The sequence below is a fragment of the Typha latifolia genome, chromosome 13, assembly GCF_019914945.1.
Source record: "Typha latifolia isolate L0001 chromosome 13, TyphaL0001v2, whole genome shotgun sequence".
NCBI lineage: Eukaryota > Viridiplantae > Streptophyta > Magnoliopsida > Poales > Typhaceae > Typha > Typha latifolia.
Genome location: NC_133098.1, coordinates 7291269 through 7311138, shown reverse-complemented (window position 1 = coordinate 7311138; position 19870 = coordinate 7291269). Strand labels below are relative to the sequence as shown.

The following is a 19870-nucleotide window of genomic DNA, read 5'->3' as shown; positions in this document are numbered from 1 at the left end:
TTTAAATCCCATCTCATATTTTAGGTCATCTTTAGCTTGACCGGCCATGAAGTCAAGAAAGAAATGATTCATGCTAAAAGTCCAACAAAGATTGTGTGACTTTTTTAGAACCATTACTTGAATGCATGTCAAAATTCATGATCTATACAAAGAAAGAAATAAGGGATCGCAAGATGCCAATCATTTACATAATCACATTTGAATTTATATTAGTGGAGAAATAAGATAAGAATTACTAGAATCAAATAGTATAATAGAAGCACTACCAATTTACATAAGAACTAATACAAATATTTTGAGAAAGAAAGCAAATGGTTCATGTGCCTTTACAAAGATATAAGGCTCTTGCCTTGACAATATGAAATTGGGCTAGCTAAAATTAGAAGGGTAACCATTAAGAGATTAATAAGTACAAAGTTTTCTTATAGATACATGTGATAAAAAAAGTGATGTGAAACAATGGATCGTTATGATTCTAGAAACAATGATAGTGAAAGAAAGAGAAAAAGAATGGGGTTTCACATCTCTATTCTCAATTAGGGTTTCACACCCAAAACTCGGAGATCTTAAAAAAAATTTCATTTCTTCATTAACCCTGATTGAGTAAACAGTTGGCCTATTTATAGACCTTACAAATGACAATAAGCAAATAACACCCTAAACAATTGCGAAAAAGCAAATATAATTATAAACACCATAAATAGCAAATGTATAATAAAAATACTTGACTTAAGACTAATTTCCTGAAGGAGGAACTGCATTGATACATGTGCCTGTGTAATATGTCAGTGATGTCCGCATCATACTCCCCAAGTGGGAGAGAACTCGACTCTGTCGAGTATTATCCCCTGCAGCCTTCAGGTTGCTCTAGTCTTATAGTTTCCTGGCACCCCAAGTCACTTCGATTAAGCCAAATATCATCAGATTCAGGGATAAGTTTTGCACCTCCACCCTCAAGCAAGGGTTTCACACCCAAGTTTTTCTAACGATAAAACTTATCCTTAGTGACTTTGAGCAGTGGACTGAGACTTTTCTCATACTTCTCTAGTCGATCGGGCTCTTACCGTTCTCAGTCAAACCAAGCATCATCATGCTTAGGGATAGATTTCACACCTTCACCCTCAAGCTAGGGTTTCACATCCAAATCTTCATGATGTCAAGGCTTGTCTTCAGTTTCAGAAATGACATCGATCATAGGGACGGAGCTCAGAGAAGATGGCGTTGGCGATGGTGGAGAGCGGGGTTGGCGATGTTGGCGTCGGTAGAGAGCGACACTGGTGATGACGGCATCAGTGGAGAGCAAGGATGGCTGTGCCGGCGGCGTATCGGCACGTGGCACGAGGGTGCCGCACGACACCCCTCCTAACGCATCGCCGCTCACCATCGACCTCATCACCGTCGCCGTCGCTCGCCGATCGCCGCCCGCTTCGTGAGTACAATAGCAAAGGTGAGTATCCCTTACCTTTTTCTCTCATTCTCTTATGGCACGGCCAGCAAGTGCCGCGGCACGTGCCGTGACTGGCCGGCACGGTTTGTGCCTGTGGCACAACCATTGTTGGTGGAGAGCACTACTGGCGGTGACAACATCGGTGGAGAAGTTGCTGGCTATGAGGAGTCTAGTGAGGGAAGGAATTGGGGAATTGGGCTAGGGCTCGGTGTAAGGTGAGAGGAGGTTGGGGATGAAGATGGCTAACGGGTTGAGGGGTTAGATTAATAGGTTTTTGGCTTTTGGATTAATGGGTTTTGAGTTTAATGGGGTTAGGTTGGGTTGGAAGTATTTGGGTTAATAGGTGTGAGTGAGTTTGGGTTGGGTGGCTAATGGGTTTGGGCTTGGAGTTGATTTCAATGGGTTGGTTTCAATTTAGGAAGGGAAAATTTTGAAAATTAGGAATATTGGAGAGAAGAAAAGAAAAAAAAAAGGTAGTTTGGTAGAGGTTTAGGAAAGGTGGGATTTGTTGGGAAGTTGAAAAGAAAAATGAAATTTGGTAGGAAGTTTAGGGAAAGAAGAAATTTGTTGGGATTCTAACCTAAATTAAGAGCCAAAAATGGGAATTTCGAAAATTTTGAAATATTGAAAATTTGATGTTTTTTTTTTGCTCACCTATGGCAAGGAAAAAGGTTGATTACTTGAATTAGGTGATGATGGACTATTGGATGATGCACGAAGACTCCACGTTTGGTTGGATCTTGCTTCGCAATTCTAGAATGATGACTGATTCTTCTCGTTCCTCTACAATGACGATCTTCTCATGCGATAATGATTTGATATTCGTGATGCAAGTGTCAAATGAAGGACAAATATAGAGCGACATAGAACTTGGAAGGCGGGACATCTATATATGGTAGAATTGGTGATAAAGGTTGGGAATGATGAGTAGCACGGAAAAATTAATGGGCGATGGAGACAGAAAATATGGTTTGGAGAAAATTTGAATCCTAAAAAACCATTGCTTTGACACCAAAATGATGTGAAACAAATGGATCGTTAAGATTCTAGGAACGATGATGGTGAAAGAAAGAGAAAACGAATGGGATTTCACACCTCCATTCTCAATTAGGGTTTCACATCTAAAACTCACATTGGAGATCTCAAAAAAAATTTCATTTCTTTATTAACCCCGATTGAGTAAATAGTTGGCCTATTTTGATACGATCTCCCCTTTAGGCTAAGGTTCGATCTATTTCGAATTTCTGATCTGGACTGGATCTGACACGGAACTTTAGAAATAGATCCCGAAAGATGCCACCGTCGGATCGACGTGAAATTTTGATATGTTGTAGCCCCGGAAAAGAGCCTTCCAACAAATCAAGTTTTAGATGAATCAGATATAGGGATCTCGAGATATCGTACGATTAGTGGACGAACGTCACGGGGTCTGTCTTAGGATCCGTGGATGGAGGCACGAGATCCTAGATGATAGTGGATGGTGGTGGACCGGCGTTAATGGGGTGTCATCGGTGAATAAGTTGTGGTGGAAGGGTTATGGGCGATGGAAGGGTTAGGGCAAGTGTTGAATAGATTGGAAGAAGGGGGAGGAGTGGGCCGCCTCTAAGGGACTAGAGTGATTGGCCGGTCAAGGGAGGTTAGAAGCGGTGTCGCCGGGGATCGAGAGAACGAGAGCGAAGAAGACAAAGAAGACGAAGGAGACAAGGCAAAAACTCAATTCATCAATCCACACCTTTAGAGGCTAACCAACAATTCAAAAATAACCCTAAACAGTACATTTTCGCCGACCGCGTTTGAACGCGCCCGATCGCGTTCGAACGCACATATTTCTCACTTCTCTGGATTTGCCAATGTGATGTAGGCGTTCACAGGCGCGTTCGAACGCACAATGCACACTCTCTGAATGTGCGAACTTGATGCAAGCGTTCGAACGCACTCCACCCGCGCTCGAACACGATATATAGAAAAGTGTATCTATGCTCGAGACGATATCGGTGAAGTCCGAATCATATCAATCCATCACGTTTCCGCAACCTTGTCCTCAAGGTTTGAAATTTGGGAAGCGATCCATTATATCTGACTTTAGCTCCCAGGTAAACTCGTCAGTGGGCTTGCCTAGCCACTCTATCAGCACTTCGGTCTCCAATCTGGATCCATGGCGTCTTCTCTTGCGGCCTAAGACTTGGACCGGTTCAGTTAGGCCATCTTCCTCCATTGGTTCGGGCAAGGCCGAACCCACCACATGGTTAGGCCCGATCTGGGCCTTCCATGTCGATACGTGAAAAACCGGATGGATCCTGGTCCCCTCAAGTAGGTCCAACCGGTAAGCTACTGGACCGATTCATTGTAGCACTCGGTACAGACCATAGTACTTGTGACCCAATTTCTGGTTCAAAATTGGCCTCAATGTGGATTGCCGGTACAGTTGAGCTCGAACGAACACCAATTGATCCACCTCAAACTCTCGCTCACGTCGACCTTTGTCATGAGTCTGCTCCATGCGATTTTGGGTTGTTGCTAGGTGAATAACACCCTAAACAAATAACAACAAGCAAATAACACCCTAAACAATTGCGAGAAAGCAAATATAATCTTAAACACCATAAATAACAAATATATAATAAAAATACTTGACTTAAGACTAATTTCCTGAAAGAGGAACTGCATTGATACATGCGCCTGTGTAATATGTCAGTGATGTCCGCATCAGAAAGACTAATAAACAACATAAACATGAGAATTGTAAATTAAAGATTCACATGAAAGAAATAAAAGAGTACAATTGTTCAAAGTCATAAAAACACAAACATTCACATGAAAGAAATAAAAAAGTACAAACAATTTAGTTCATAGTAAGTTAGAGATGTTCAGAAATACAATCTACATATTTGCATCACTTCTATTTTCTCTATTTATCTATATCTCCTAAGCTATCTTATCTCCCAATTCAATCCACTCATGAATTTCCTCCGTTAGCTCTCTTCGAGTTTGAGTCTACAGGGTTGATATAGGAATCCATTGTTCTTTACTAAAAGTTAAATAGTCACAACCATCCATCATTATGAAATTATGAAGAATACAACATACTAATACAATATCAACTTGTGCTTGAAATGGGTAAAATGGTCTAGATGTCAAAATCTTGAAACTATTCTTCAAAGACCCAAATGCACGCTCAATTGATGTGTGGGCAAATGAATGTAAATAGTTAATTATAGTACACTATGATATGGAGCAAGGAATCCATATTTAGTAGCATAGCAGGCATCAAACAAGTAATATTTTCCTATATTAGAATAAAAATATAAATTAATTATACATAATATATAATATAAAATGGTAAGTTGCTTTGTTCGAAAAGTACTTGAATGTACTTTCAAGCCATTTGGCCTACCTAATGCATCTTGTAACACTTAATGCATCATGAGCTGACCGTTCACACCCAGCAAGAACTTAAGTGAATTTTAAACTGAAGTCTACTGCCGCAAGAACATTTTGTGTTGGGAAACCCCTTCTTTCTTGAAATTGTGAAACCATGCTTGTAGCTACAGATGCATGTTCCATCTATTGCTCCTATGCAATACTGGTACATACATGACATCATGATTAAATGGTCTAATAATTTTATATCTATATAGATTTGTACTCACATATTTGATATACCTTAAAGAATGACATATTTTGGTTGATCAGCAATATATGCTATATCTTGCATCGGCTTAATTGCATCTTCAATTGCAATGTCCATCTACACCAAGAAATTCTTTTTAATTTTGTGCAAAGAGTTATGTTGGAGACTATAAAAATATGCATGATATGAAGTTTACTATAAAAGCTAATAAATCCACCAATCTATGAAAACATACGTGATGTGTTCCAATGGTTTCGAAGGTATTACAAAAGTTGGCACTAATCTATTATCAGATAAATAACTCAAATCATGTAAAAAAGAAGCTAGCACTGAGGAAGTATCTTCACCATTTATATCTAATAGAAAAGTATGCCATGTCCTTAGATAAGCAAATTCTATATGCAGTGAAAATTGAGAAACTAGAAAAACTAGAAATGCTACAGAAACCACAAAGAGGGATATTTTTTAATCATTGTTCGATAATCTTTTCTGAAACATATGAGGCATGAGGTAAATTTACTTTGCAGAATTTCTTATGCATAAAAAATTGCAAATGTATGTGAGATTTATGTTTTGCTCATCTATGTTATTGTCTAAAAGAAAATCAAATTTCAGATGAAATAGAAAATAAGTTATTGAAGACTATTGATCAACCAATAATAATAAAATTAATATGTTTCCCTTCAATCAATAAAACTAGTTCTCTACTTCTATTCCTAAATAAATTATTATATTATCCTACATAGCTATGTAATGTAACATCAATATCAAGTGTATTTAATACTCTCTCTCTTGTTTCAATTTTAAATGGGCGGGGTGTGAAGTGACTTGGTTGGACAAGTTCTCTCTGCATATCTAGACTATGGCTGTGGCTGTGGTAGCCTTGTCTCGTCCATTCTGACAAACATCTAGCTATATATAGAGGGAAGAAGAGGAAAGTGATCAATCCTTTTCAAAGTCATTCTAACCATTAACTCTTAGTCTTCTGTCTTGTTTTGTCCATTCTGACAAACATCCAACTATAGCATTGAGCATCATCTTCAATTTGATCAAAATAAAGTTGCTTGAGTCCAATTTTGGTCTAATTGATCTAATTAGGCTTAACTTATTTTCACATTTAATTTGTTGAGTTGATTTTTAATTCAAATAATCAATTGAATTAGTCAATTGATAGGTATGGTAAGCCTATATGCGGGGGATGTCTGTATTGAGTTATTACCTAAATTGGGTTAGTCAATTTAGGTAAGACTTAATTAATTAGTATCCTATTAGGAAATAAATTCCTATTAGAATCTCAATTGATAGTTATGGTAAGCTTATATGTGGGGGATGTCCACATTGATTTATTATCTAAATTGAGTTAGTCAATTTAGGTAAGATGATTAATTAGAGTTCTATTAGGAAATAAGTTCCTATTAGAATCAACTAGAATCAAGTTGTTAACCTATTTAAGGGTTGGTTATTGCATGAGAAACAATGAACGATGGGGAATAAGATTTATTTGAGATCTCTCATTTTCTCCCTTGTGGTTTTTTTTTTCTTTCTCATTTTCTGTCCCTTTCTCCTACTCCATCTTAAGATTCTTTAATTTCTTCTATTTCCTCTCTGAACCTCTTTCCTTCAATCTCTACTTTTTATTGGTTATTGCGCTGTCCAGAAGATTCCAGTAGTGAAAGAGAATCTTTAGGTGCCCGGACGTGAAGAGAACTTAGTATCAAAGTAAAAGCACTACTATTCCATTTATTGATAAACCTAAACTCTAAAGTCTTTTCTTTTACTATATTTTAGGCCTTTCTACTATCGACATACCTATTTGAGAGTTGAGGAAGCTACTGCCTTATCTGGATGGTTTTCTCTCCTTCCATCTAGTAGTGATCCTTTTAATCAATTAACTTATTATCAGTTATTGCTAATTATATTCTATTTTAGTTACTTGTTTGGGTCGATTGTTCTCCAAAACATTACATTCATACTAGATTTCCATTAGAAGAAAAGGAAAGTAATATATCCTCTTTAAAGCCATCCCCACCATTAACTCTTAGTCTTTTGTCCAGTTTTCCTTCTGGGTAATAAGCAGGCAAAGAGTCCATCGAGGGTGTAACCGATATGGGGTAATGGTCCTTGACAGTGATGGCGTTTAGGGTGCGATAGTCCATAGAAAATCGCTTAACTCCTATTCTTCCTCACTAGTAGGACAGGTAAAGAATACGCGCTCTGGCTCGACTGGATGATGCCCTACTCTAACATCTTAGTGACTAGCCTCGAGATCTCCTTATGCACATGTGGGTATCGGTAAGGTCGAACGTTCGCCGGCTCGGCCCCTAGCACAATTGATAAGGCTGCGGAACGATTCCTTCAAGATCTAGATTTATTGCAGAAGCAGTCCACGCAACCGAGGAAAAATATTCACCAAATATTCTCCCGTAGTCAGAAAATTATGAAACCAAGTGGAATCGATCCATAACTCCCTAATCTACATTTTTCGTATTTATGCCCTTTGCAGATTCAAAATACAACAGGGACGAAATTATGATTTAGTGTGGATGATGGTGGTGGTGACGGGTGGAATGAATGTTAGGGTTATGGATGGTAATGAAGATGAAGTTGGATGGTTGATGTTGTTTAAGTGATAAAGACGAAGGGGAAGAAGTGGTCGAGATCCCACAGAAGAGGGAGCACTCGGCAAAAAGGGAGATTAGAAGTTAGGAGAGACCTTGCCAACGGTAGAGGTGATAGGTTGGTGAAGAGGGAGGAGGGAGATTTGGGTAGAGAGAATAGAGAGAAGATAGGAGGCAAGAAATCAATAATCCAATAGCATAATGATTTTGGCTGTCATCCCTACCTTTATAGAGACTAGCTAACAAGCCAAAATACAATTATTAACTCTAATTCTAGAAAATTCCTGCCGATCACGTTCGACTGCGCCCGATCGTGTTCGAACGCACAAAAGGCCTCTGTATGTGCGAACGCGATGTAGGCATTCGAACGTGCCCGATCACGTTCGAACACACATTTTGCGTTCTCTGGTTTTGCAAACCTGATGCAGGCGTTTGCAAGGGCGTTCGAACGCGACCCTTTCCGCGTTCAAACGCGACCTATATGGATTTTATTTTAATAAAAATAAAGAACTAATGGAATAAGAAAAGATCCTAACTAAATGTATCAGCTCACCACGCTTCCCCTACCTTATCCTCAAGGTAAAAAGTCAGGGAAACGCTCCAAAATATCAATCTCCAACTCCCACGTGGCCTCATCGAATGGCTTGCCAAGCCACTCAATTAGAATCTCCATCTCTAATCTGGTACCATGTTGTCGTCGGCGCCTAGCAAGTACACGAAATAGCTCTACGATCTCTGTCTCCTCTAACGGCTCCGGTAGAACTGATCGAACGACCTCATGATCTCCAATCTGCTCCCTCAACAATGAAACATGGAAGACATGATGCACTCTCGACCCCTCCGGTAGCTCCAAATGAAATGCAACCAGACCAATACGCTATAATACCTGAAACGGACCGAAGTAGCGATGTGCTAACTTCTGGTTTTGAATCGGATGCAAGGTCACGTGTCGATATGGTTGCACCCTCACAAACACCCAACTGTCGATACCAAACTCCTATTCCTTATGGCTGCGATTATAAACTTGCTTCATGCGGTTTTGAGCGATTTAAGATGGGCACGAAACCTCCTCAATGTGACGTCTCTATCCATCAAAGCTAAGTGCACCTCTGTCCGATCTGCAGATGCCACTGGATCATTAGCGCATAATGTCGGAGCCGTGTGCCCATACACCGCCTCAAATGGAGTCATGTCAATGCTACTGTGGTAGGCGATGTTGTAAGACCACTCTGCTCACGGTAAGAACGTCAACCATCGTCTTGGCATCTCTCCAACAAAGCACCTCAAGTATTGCTCAATGCCTCGATTGACCACCTTAGTTTGGTCGTCCTTCTATGGATGGTAGACCGAACTGAAGTTTAATCGAGTCCCTTGCAATCTGAAAAACTCTATCCAAAAGTCGCTCATAAATACACGATCCGAGACAGTCGTGCGTGGCATGCCATGTAACCAAGCAACATCTCTCATAAAAATTTCAGCCACTGACTTAGCTGAAAATAGATGCGACAATGTCAAAAAGTGCGCATAGTTGCTCAATCTGTCAACGATCACAAAAATAACTGAATAGCCACATACCAACGGAAGACCCTCTATAAAATCTATAGAAATGTATTTCCAAACATGATCTGGTATAGGTAAAGGCTGTAGTAATCCGGTCGGTTTCAATGTGGTGCCTTAGCCTTTTAACAGACTTCACAAACACAGACAAAACTCCTCACATCTCGCCTCAATCCTGTTCACGTGCAACTCTATGATATCCTCCTATATGTCTTCAAGACACTCTCATGACCAGCCTCTGGAGTTTGGTGAAAGTGCTCCAACAATTTCTGTCGCAATCATCATTTGCGGGCACCCGAATGCATCTACGGTCCAACAAAAAACCGCCTCGATTCTCCAACTCTATATGGTGCTCCAGATCATCCATCACCTTCTGTAACAATCTCAAAAGGTCATATGTACATGCATACCTCAGCTTATCAAGAAAAGGAAAAGCGGGAGAAGAATAGACTACAAGCTCGGCGGTATTGGGTTGGTGTGATAGTGCATTCACCGCTCTATTTTTCGTTCATTTCTTGTATTGAATTTTATAATCATACCCCAGCAATTTTGTGACCCATCTTTGCTGTGCCGGAGTGTTTATACGCTATCCCATAAAGTATGGAAGGCTCCTTTGATCAGTTCGGATAATGAATCGCCTACCGATCAAATAAGGTCTTCACCTTGTCACCGCATGTAGAATTGTCAACATCTCTCTCTCGTAAGTTCATAATTGCTGTGATTTTTGTGATAAAGCATTACTAAGAAAAGCTATGGGACATCCTCATTGCATTAGTACAACTTCTATGTTAAAACGGGAGCCGTTGTCATTGCTGTTTTCAGTTTTGCAAAGGCTGCAGTGGCTCCATCCGTCCATCTAAAAGAGTCCTTCAACAAAGAAGTGAGAGAAGCAGCGATCTTGCCATACCCAGCGATGAAGCGGCGATAATATTCGATCAGCTCCAGAAATCCTCTCAATCCTGTGGTGGTGATGCAGAACAACGTCTTGATTGTAGAGTTGAGAAGAAAAAGTAGGGAGAAATAATCAAACCCGAGGAATCCACCAATCGGGGTGTCGGAATCCACCGATGTTGGAATCCACCAACAAACACTCAATAAAATATTCATTAACCCATAAAAGATGATTACAAGCCTTTATATAGGCCAAATAAAGTAAAAGATAAAAGACGAAAATAGCCATAGAAGGTGACTAAAAGACAAGATTAAAAAATAGCCCTAGAAGGTGACTAGTCACAACCCTCGTTAAGCCAAAAGGCCACGGGTGCAACCCTTTTGTGCTTACGAGAATTAACGTGGCCTAAAATAATATGCCCTACATCCATCGGCAAAATGTCGCACCACACATCTTCCTTATAAGAAAGGAAAGTGATAGGAATGAGGAATCTCTTATTTATAGCAATGGAAGAATCATTTACCCAAGATACCTTATAAAGATTCGGATGAGGTGTAGACTTTAACGCCAGGCGAGATATAACGTTAGAAGAGACGGCGTTAATATAACTCCCACTGTCGATGATGACTTTGCAATATTTAGTCCCACATTTAATGTAAGTGTGGAATATTGCATTCCTTCGCCAATCATCGATCTCCCGAGGTTGCGTCAAAGCGCAACGAACAATACCAATAGTATGGTCTCCATAATCACGATCTTCATCACTATCTTGGACATCATCAGGGTCAGGTTCATAAACTTTTTCATCGAGCTCATTTTTCCCGATAATGTCATCCTGTTCCCCAAGATAAATGGTCTTTCGAGGACAGTTTAAGGCTGCATGACCAACTTGTCGGCATTTGTAACATCGACGGGGGTCATTAACAGGTGCAGTTTTATGGAGGGGCCCTTCCCTTTGTCGGGTTGGGCGTGTCCGGCGGTTTGGGTAGTTCGGTAGGTACCAATGGTGGTGGAGCTTTTACGCTAGCAGTGCGTGGCAGGGAGGGGTGCGCCCAATTGGTCGCCTAGGCAATTGTTGCCTATTAACCATCTCGTAGTTCAACGCAAGAGTATAAGCTTGGTCCAAGGAGGTAACCTCTCGGAAAACTAACTCTTTTCGAATGTCGTTGTTAAGGCCATGCCTAAAACAACTCAGTGTCATCCTCTCATCCTCCACAACGTTACACCTCATCATATATTCCTCAAATTGGGAGACTTAATCGCTCACAGGCCTATTTTCTTGTTTAAAATTATTCCATTGATCCAAAAGGTCACCAAGATAAGAATTTGGCAAATATTTTTCTTTTAATTTTTCTTTCATTTCAGGCCAATGAATTATGGGAGGTTGGTTTCGTCGCACTAATAGTTGTTCTATACTTTGCCAAAACAGTTTGGCCCGACCAACTAGTTTCATTTGGGCAAATCTAACGCGTCAGTTTTCTAGTAGATCATACCACTTAAAGAAATGGTCCATCTCACAGAGCCAGTCAGTAAATATAGCAGGATCTAAGTGACCGTCAAAAGTTGGGGCATCCACCTTAATATTTTTTATAATTTGATTGTCATGGTTTTGAGATTCTCTAAAGGCGACATTGCCTCTAAACCCCCTATTATTTTGAAAATCAAATGTATCTTCAAGATAATTTTGCCTATGGGGTTCTCTCTCAGGACCTCTCTCATGGTGAGGGTAGTATGGAGTCTATCAATGGGTCTCGACATTAGGAGCGGCACGCATGGCACCCGTGTTGGACGCACCGACGTCACTCCTAGTCTCATGTTGGTCACGACCCATCTCAATAGCTTCAAGCCGAGCATTGAAGTCGTCTAATCTAGTAGTAATGGTTTTAATGGACTCTTGTAAAAATCGACAAAAATCTTCCATGGTATTGGGTTCCATAACAGATTGGGATGAAGGGTGAGATACTCTCCTACCATTACGAAGGTTCATATAAAGTGTCTCTACCACTAAAGAAATAAATGCAATAAATGAATGATGATATGCAAGCTAAGAGATCACAGCGAACAATAAAGGAGTAATAACCAGAATAACCTACAACCACTTATGAAGTTTTCAGTAAGAGCCAGTCAGACTCAGCAGAAAAATTGCAAACCAATAGTACAAGCTCCCAAGATCAAGACAAGGACTACAGCTATGTCAAGACTTTCCCTCTAACCTAGCTAGTTCTACCGTTAATATTAATTGTTTTTTTTTTTTGTAACAAACAAAAAGAAGTAGGTAGGCAATATCAGGCTCAAGTGCTTGTTGAAATAAAACAAATGAATTAAGCAATGTAAATAGGTAGGCAATAGCAGGCAATAACAGGCTTAATATGTTTATGATCCACACTAACAGAAAGACAGTTGCTATTTTAAGACTAACAAATAATAGTAAAGAAATGATGGATGTTACTAAATGTCGCACGTCCACTGTAGATGGTGGTCGTGATAACGGTGGTCGGAATCCAATAACAGCGACTGTGGCGACGGCTGCGGTGGTAGGGACAGCGGCGGCGGCTGCGATGGCAGGGAGCTGCAAGAATGGCAGCGACGACTGCGATGAAGTAGTGGCAGGTCCACGTAGGGGCTACAGTGACAACAGTAGTAGATGGTGAAGATGGTGGTGAAGATAGTGGCACGGCAGAGCAAGGGCCGTGGAAATCGGCGGTGGCGTCGTCCGTGGAGGTCAGCGGCAGCGTCGGCGAACAGAGAAAGATGGGATGATGGATGTGAGTGACAGCTGGGGTTAAAGAGGAGGAAGATGACGATGGGTTTGAATTGGGTTGGTTGGGATTAAGTTAGGGAAGTAGATAAGATAGATATTTATCTTAATATTAGGGAACTAATTTTCAAAAATTATGAAAACTAATCCCTAAAATTATGGAAACTAATTCCTAAAATTATGGAAACTAATCCCTAAAATTTTAGAAACTAATCCCTAAAATTTTGGAAATTAATCCCAAAATTATAGAAACTAATTTCCTAAAATTAAGGAAAGGTAAATAAGAAAAGAAGAAAAAAATATCTTCTAAAATTAATTTCGAAATCTAAAATTAAAGATAAAGATGAAATAAACAAATTGAATTTCGGATTTTTTTTCAGAGAGCTCTTTCTTTCTTTCTTTTTTTCTCTTTTTTTTTTTTCAGAGAGCTCTTTCTTTTTTTTTTTTAATCTAAAACGGGGAAAGAAAATCTATTGAATAAAGCTTACTTGTGATTATCTCCTTGTGATGGTAATGGTTTATTGTTTTCCTCATTGAGGGTGATCTCCTCGCGTAACTCGGATCCGGATCCTAATGTTATCGGGCGACGGATCTCGTAGCGATCTGGTGTTCGTGGAGCGATTGATCTGACGAAGAAAAGATGAGGCACTGCGTAGAATCCAAGCGGTGGAGCGTCTATAAACTAGGAAACGATCTGCTCTGATACCAAAGCTGATGTAGAACAACGTCTTGATTGTAGAGTTGAGAAGAAAAAGTAAGGAGAAATAATCAAAACCCAAGGAATCCACCAATCGGGGTGTCGGAATCCACCGACGTTGGAATCCACCAACAAACACTCAATAGGCAAAATCTCTCAAAATATGCATTAACCCATAAAAGATGATTACAAGCCTTTATATAGGCCAAATAAAGTAAAAGATAAAAGACGAAAATAGCCCTAGAAGGTGACTAAAAGACAAGATTAAAAAATAGCCCTAAAAGGTGACTAAAAGACAAGATTAAAAAATAGCCCTAGAAGGTGACTAGTCACAACCCTCGTTAAGCCAAAGGGCCACGGGTGCAACCCTTTTGTGTTTACGAAAATAAACGTGGCAAAAAGTGGTGTCCCCACCAGGTGGTGGTAGGAATAGGCCAAGCGGTCATGTATGCTACCTTTTGAGGATCCGCCGCTACACCTTTCGCTGAGACGATGTGGCTTAAATACTCCACTTGTACTCTCCATAGGCACTTGGACTTCTTGATTTTCAGCTGGTTTTGCTTCAACAAATTCAGCACATCCTCTAAATGCCGCCAATACTCCAATTTAGCCCTGCTATATACCAAAATATCGTCAAAGAATACTAAACATACCTTCGCAATAGAGGCCGAAATATATCATTCATGAGGCCTTAAAACGTAGCTGGAGCATTGGTGAGACCAAAATGCATCACCCTGAACTCGTAATGCCCATCAGGAGTCTGAAATGCAGTCTTATGCACATTTGCCGGGTGAACTCTAATTTGATGATACTTGGCCCTCAAGTCAAGCTTGCTGAATATAATCGCCCCTGCAAGCTCGTCCAGCAGCTCCTCTATAATCGGAATGGGGTACTGGTCATTAACAGTAATAGCGTTTAGTGCCCAATAGTCAATACAAAAATGCCATGTCTCGTCATTTTTTCTCACCAATAGCATCGACGATGAGTATAAGCTATGACTTGGTTGAATGAGGCCTTGCTCCAACATCTCGGCTACCATCTTTGAGATAACTTTCTTTTGCACATGTGGTGATATAGCTTCACATTTGTCGGTGCAGCCCCGAGCACAATCTTTATGCGATGGCCCGCCGTTCTTCTTATTGGCAACTCCTTTGGTTCCTCAAACAGTCTAGCAAATTTGTCTAATAAATTAGACAACTCGATGGTAGTATTTGGATTCATTTGAGGCTCGTCTCCTGCTGGTCCTAACTAAAGAAGATAGGCCAAATCACTCGCACATGGCAGCCCCACCATCGGCTGTATCACTGGAATTGGCGAAGTACGAACGCCATTAAGCCGCACCTATTTCTGAAAATTAAAAGTGACGGGTCCCAAGCTTTATTACCACTGAGTGCTAAGGACAATGTCCGCTCCTCACAACACCAATGGATACAAGTCCACAATGATGTCGTGTCCTTGCACCCTTATACTGACCCGGCGACACAAGTTCTCCGCCTTAAGCTTCGTGCCGTCCCCAATAGCAACGTCAAATCCCATGGTCAGTTCAGCATCCAAGCCTAATCTCCTCACTAACCTCTCATCTACAAAGTTGTGTACTTCCGGAATCGATGAGGATGTGCACACAATGCTTTCTAATTAGTCCGTCTACCTGTAATGTTATCGGCGTAGAAGTACTCGAATATGCATGCATCGATATTTCAGTTTAGATATTTTCCTCCGCGCCCTCCTCAATGGCCTCCCCATGGACCTCCTCTGAATACTCTCCACCTCCAGCAATCTCATCGTCCTCCTTGAGACCGTCGATGAGCATCACACTCCCGATCGGTTTGGAACACCGATGACTGGGGTTGAAACGTTTATCGCATCGAAAACAAAGCCCTTCACTCTTCGCTCCTCCACCTAGGCAGGTGTGAGAGTTCAAACGGGGGGTCTTGTGTCTCCTCTAACATCGGAAGGTCTCAAAGGTGGTTGTGATCTAGTACTCGCAGCCACTGTCTTTGAACCCGTAGAATTTTCAGTCGGCGTTATAGGCGCAAACCGTCCATCACGGTTGCCCAAATTTGTTTTCCCTGTCATCTTGAGAGCCTTATGCTTTTGCTCCATCCTCACGACCTTCTTAAAGGCCTCTTCAAGAGTGGTAGGACAAAGAGCACAAACATCCGCCTGTATCTCATCCCGTAGCCCTGAAATGAATGTGCTCATCTATATCGGTTCAGGCCAAGGTGGCTCACAACGACTACTAACTCTTTCAAATTCAGCTTGGTACTCCAATACGGTCGTCCTCTAAATCATCTTGCTTAATGTGGCAGCAAAATTTTGATATGTCGTTGTCCCAAATCGACGTATGATTCTCTTACAAAAGTCAGCCTTACCGGTAAATCCTCCACTACAAATAATCGATCGATACTAATACAATGCCGTTCCTTGGAGGTGAAAGCTTGCCATCTTAACCATTGTGTCCTCCGCTGTCCCTTGACAATCAAAGTATTGTTCAATTTGAAACACCTAATCCGTTGGATCACCGCCTTGGAATTTTGGAAAAGTCCAAGCGTGCGGTTCTCTCCTGAATAGCATTGTCGGGTTCGCGAAAGATCCTTGGTTTAAGTCTGAACCTTTGTGCATGTTGATCTCCTTTAAATCCTCGAGCACGTCTATCACCATCTCCGAAGGGATCAACCTCATCCTCAAAGTGTCAATCGACTCAATCTTCTTCGACGAAGCGCACTGGTGCCGCTCGCCTCTCGGTTTCCACCACCGTTGGTCTTAGGTTTTGTAACGGAGGTGAGGGATGATGTGTAGGTATAGGTAAAAGAAGATCATTAACATGTCGCACCTGGACCTGTGGGGTATCGATTCGGTGTGGTCCTATCGCTGGTCCTTCTTAAGGCACCGATCTTCGTCGAGGAGATAACGAAGCTGATCGGTTCATGACATATTCCTTCAAAGCATTATGATCATTCTGCATTGCATCAACTCTATGCAGCAATGTTTGGAACATGCCCCTAAGCTTATCCGCAAAGCCTATATTCACACCCATAAACGTTGGTTGACTCGGTCCTGCCGTAGTCGCTCCAAAAGAATCGGCCTCACGGTTAGGGTTATCGTGGATTGAGTCTTTCTTTGTCGGTGTGCTCTCTATTGGTTTCCTTGTCGACGTCATCTTCCTTGTTTCAACCATTAATGGAGGTCTGAGGTTCGTTTGGCTCTGATATCAAATAATAGGGCTACGGAATGATTCCTTCAAGATCTGGATTTATTGCAGAAGCAGTCCGCGCAACCAAGGGAAAATATTCACCAAATATTCTCCCATAGTCAAAAAATTATGAATGGAATCGATTCGTAACTCCCTAATCTACGTTTTTCGTATTTACGCCCTTCGCAGATTTGAACTACAACAGGGGCAAAATTACAATTTAATGTGGATGATAGTGGTGGTGACGGGTGGAGTGGATGTTAAGGTTATGGATGGTAATGAAGAAGTTGGATGGTTGATGTTGTTTAAGTAATAAAGACGAAGAGAAAGAAGTGATCGAGATCCCAAAGAAGAGGGAGGACTTGACAGACGAGGGAGATTAGATGTTAGGAAAGACCTTGCCAACGGTAGAGATGGTAGGTTGGTGAAGAGGGAGGAGGGAGATTAGGGTAAAGAGAATAGAGAGAAGATAGGAGACAAGAAAACAATAATCCAATAATATAATGATTTTGGCTGCCATCCACACTTTTATAGAGGCTAGCCAACAAGCCAAAATATAATTATTAACCCTAATTTTAGAAGATTCTTGTCGATCGCGTTTGTACGCGCCCGATTGCATTCAAACGCACAAAAGGCGTTCTCTGTATGTGCAAATGTGATGCAGGCATTCAAATGCGCCTGATCACGTTCGAACGCACATTTTGCTTTCTCTGTTTTTGCGAATCTGATGCAGGCATTCGCAAGGGTGTTCGAATGCGACCCCTTCCGCGTTTGAACGCGATCTACAAAAATTTTATTTTAATAAAAGTAAATAACTAATGGAATAAGAAAAAACCCTAACTAAATATATCAACAATCTCAATCCTTTGGTCGACACGCCTAGTGGGGTACCCATGTTGGGGCCTCAAACAATCCAGCATAGTCAGTTAGCAATTGGACTAGATCAACTGGTTTACTTGAGCTCGGAGCAGCTCAAGTACAATCGGGGCAGCTGTAGAAAATAGGAAAGCTCTCCGACGCCCAGCACTCCAATCACTGGCAGCAACGTGAAGTGTTGTTGAGTCCGAACTCCAAATCTCACCACCTGTTTGACTCTTGTAAAGGTGAGCCGCATGTGTGTGAAGCCAAATATAACTAAGTCAAGACTCTGGAGCCACTAGGTGCCCAAGACCACGTTTGCCCCACTGAGTGCAAGGTGTACAAGTCCGCTATGATGACGGTGGTAGTTAGGTAGATTGATGGTTTAGAGGAGAAGAAGGGGGAAAAGTAGGCCTGCTCTATAGAACTAGGGGGATCGATAGACGAGAGAGATTAGAAGCTAAACCATATCGTTCCGATAGAAGAGTCGGCGTTTATTGGTAAAGAGGGAGGAAGGAGATTGAGGTCGGCGGCCAAGTTGAAAGGGGAGATACTAGGGATGCAAGGACAAAAGTCAATTATTCTTTCATTCATGCATACCTAAGATACAAGCCATGAGGCCATATTTATAGAGATTAAATCAAAAAAGGAACTTTGAATACGAAAGTTGTAGATCTTGAGGTTGCCAATCTTATCCATATGGTTTCATAATATTTGGATACCTGAAGAATATCTTCTGAATACTTTTCTAAAATTGCGGAGAGCTAGATTTAGCTAATTAAATAAAATTCTAACCTACTAAGATTCTAACTAAACTATAAAAGTAGATAAGCTAAATAGACTCAATCCATTGAGCCCAATCTCCTCTTAATATGATTTGAGCTAACTTGTTTGTATCAACTATCTAGGATGCATACACATTTCATACTGCAAAGAAAGATACAAGACAAGTTGATTTTCATGAGCAAAAAGTTCTTAAGCTAGGGATAAGTTTCTTCTTCAGATATTTCTTGTTTTTTCTTGTTAGCAGAGCAGGAAGTGTCACTAAGATTTGAAAGGGCATATATGCACTATATTTTGCACTGCAATTTAATAAAAATTAAAGGGCCAAACAAATTACAGAAACAAATATTTGATACAATGTATCTTTTCTTTGTTTTGTTGGACTGAGGGTATTATTGAAATTGCCTTTCTTGATGATATGAGATTGCAGATTATCATAAGTTCTAGGACGGGGGGTTCTATATCTGTTTAGCTGGATATTGGTTTCCAGGATTAGTTGGAATATCATAGTACAGTGGATGGATTTTTCTGCTCAGATACTAACCAATTGATGTGGGTTAATAGGTTGTTATGGCCACAAAATCTGAAGGTGGAGACCATGCTGTTCTTGATACAATGAATCGTGCACGTGAGCTTTATAGGCAGAGATTGCAAGCCAATGCTGGTATGGATCAACTGGCATCTTTGTTTGCTCAGTGCGCGATAGCTGAAGCCTGCCCCATAAGATCTACTACGCCACAGTTTCCTGTTGTTGAACCATCTGCGCTGCTGGATGCTAATAATATGTCTATACTTGCGGAGATGGGCAGGAAGCAGATCATATTAGACGCTTTTGCAGATGGCAGCAGCTTCATCTGCTTGCAATGTGGTGGTCTCGTTAGTAATTCACGTAGGGATGAGCATTTGGCCTATTGGTGTGGTCATGCATGATCTTGATAGCATTTGCAGTTGCTCTTGTACATTACCCATCATTTTCATCATAATCATACAAGTTCATTCAGATCATGTTTTCTTTTTACTATATGTATGCTTAAGTTATTAGAACACTTGAGAGTGAGTCCAATGGAACAGTTAGCTGCAAATTTAGGACCTGGCATGATTATTTTTGGTGTTAAAAGGAAGACATCTAATGTCCTACCACTTCGTGATTGTCGAACCATAGTTTGCAGCTGTAGTATCTCTTTTCATGCAACGTAGTAGATGTTTATTTTCCTATGCAACTTAATGTTTCTCTACATTGATTCTGGGTGCCTTAGTTTAGGCCTTTATGCCTATCCTAAAAAGTTCGTCATTAGTTTTTCTGCTTATTTTGGTTCTTTGCTTTAGCTAAAATATGTTCCGATATGCATTTTACTTTAAATAATCAAATCTACTAATTACTATTCAGCAAAACTTTTTAGATACATATGCCCTATTAATTTATTCAAGAGGAAATG

General features: G+C 40.7%; 1 protein-coding gene across 1 annotated transcript in view; it reads left to right on the top strand.

The window, feature by feature from the left end:
* The window catches only part of LOC140800229 (uncharacterized), a 29604-nt gene extending 9950 nt beyond the window's left edge, over positions 1-19654 (top strand). Inside the window, exon 2 of the mRNA XM_073154906.1 lies at positions 18999-19654. Coding sequence (XP_073011007.1) covers positions 18999-19364 — 366 coding nt within the window. The 3' untranslated portion in view covers positions 19365-19654. The remainder of the gene's footprint in view (positions 1-18998) is intronic.
* Positions 19655-19870: the final 216 nt, after the last annotated feature.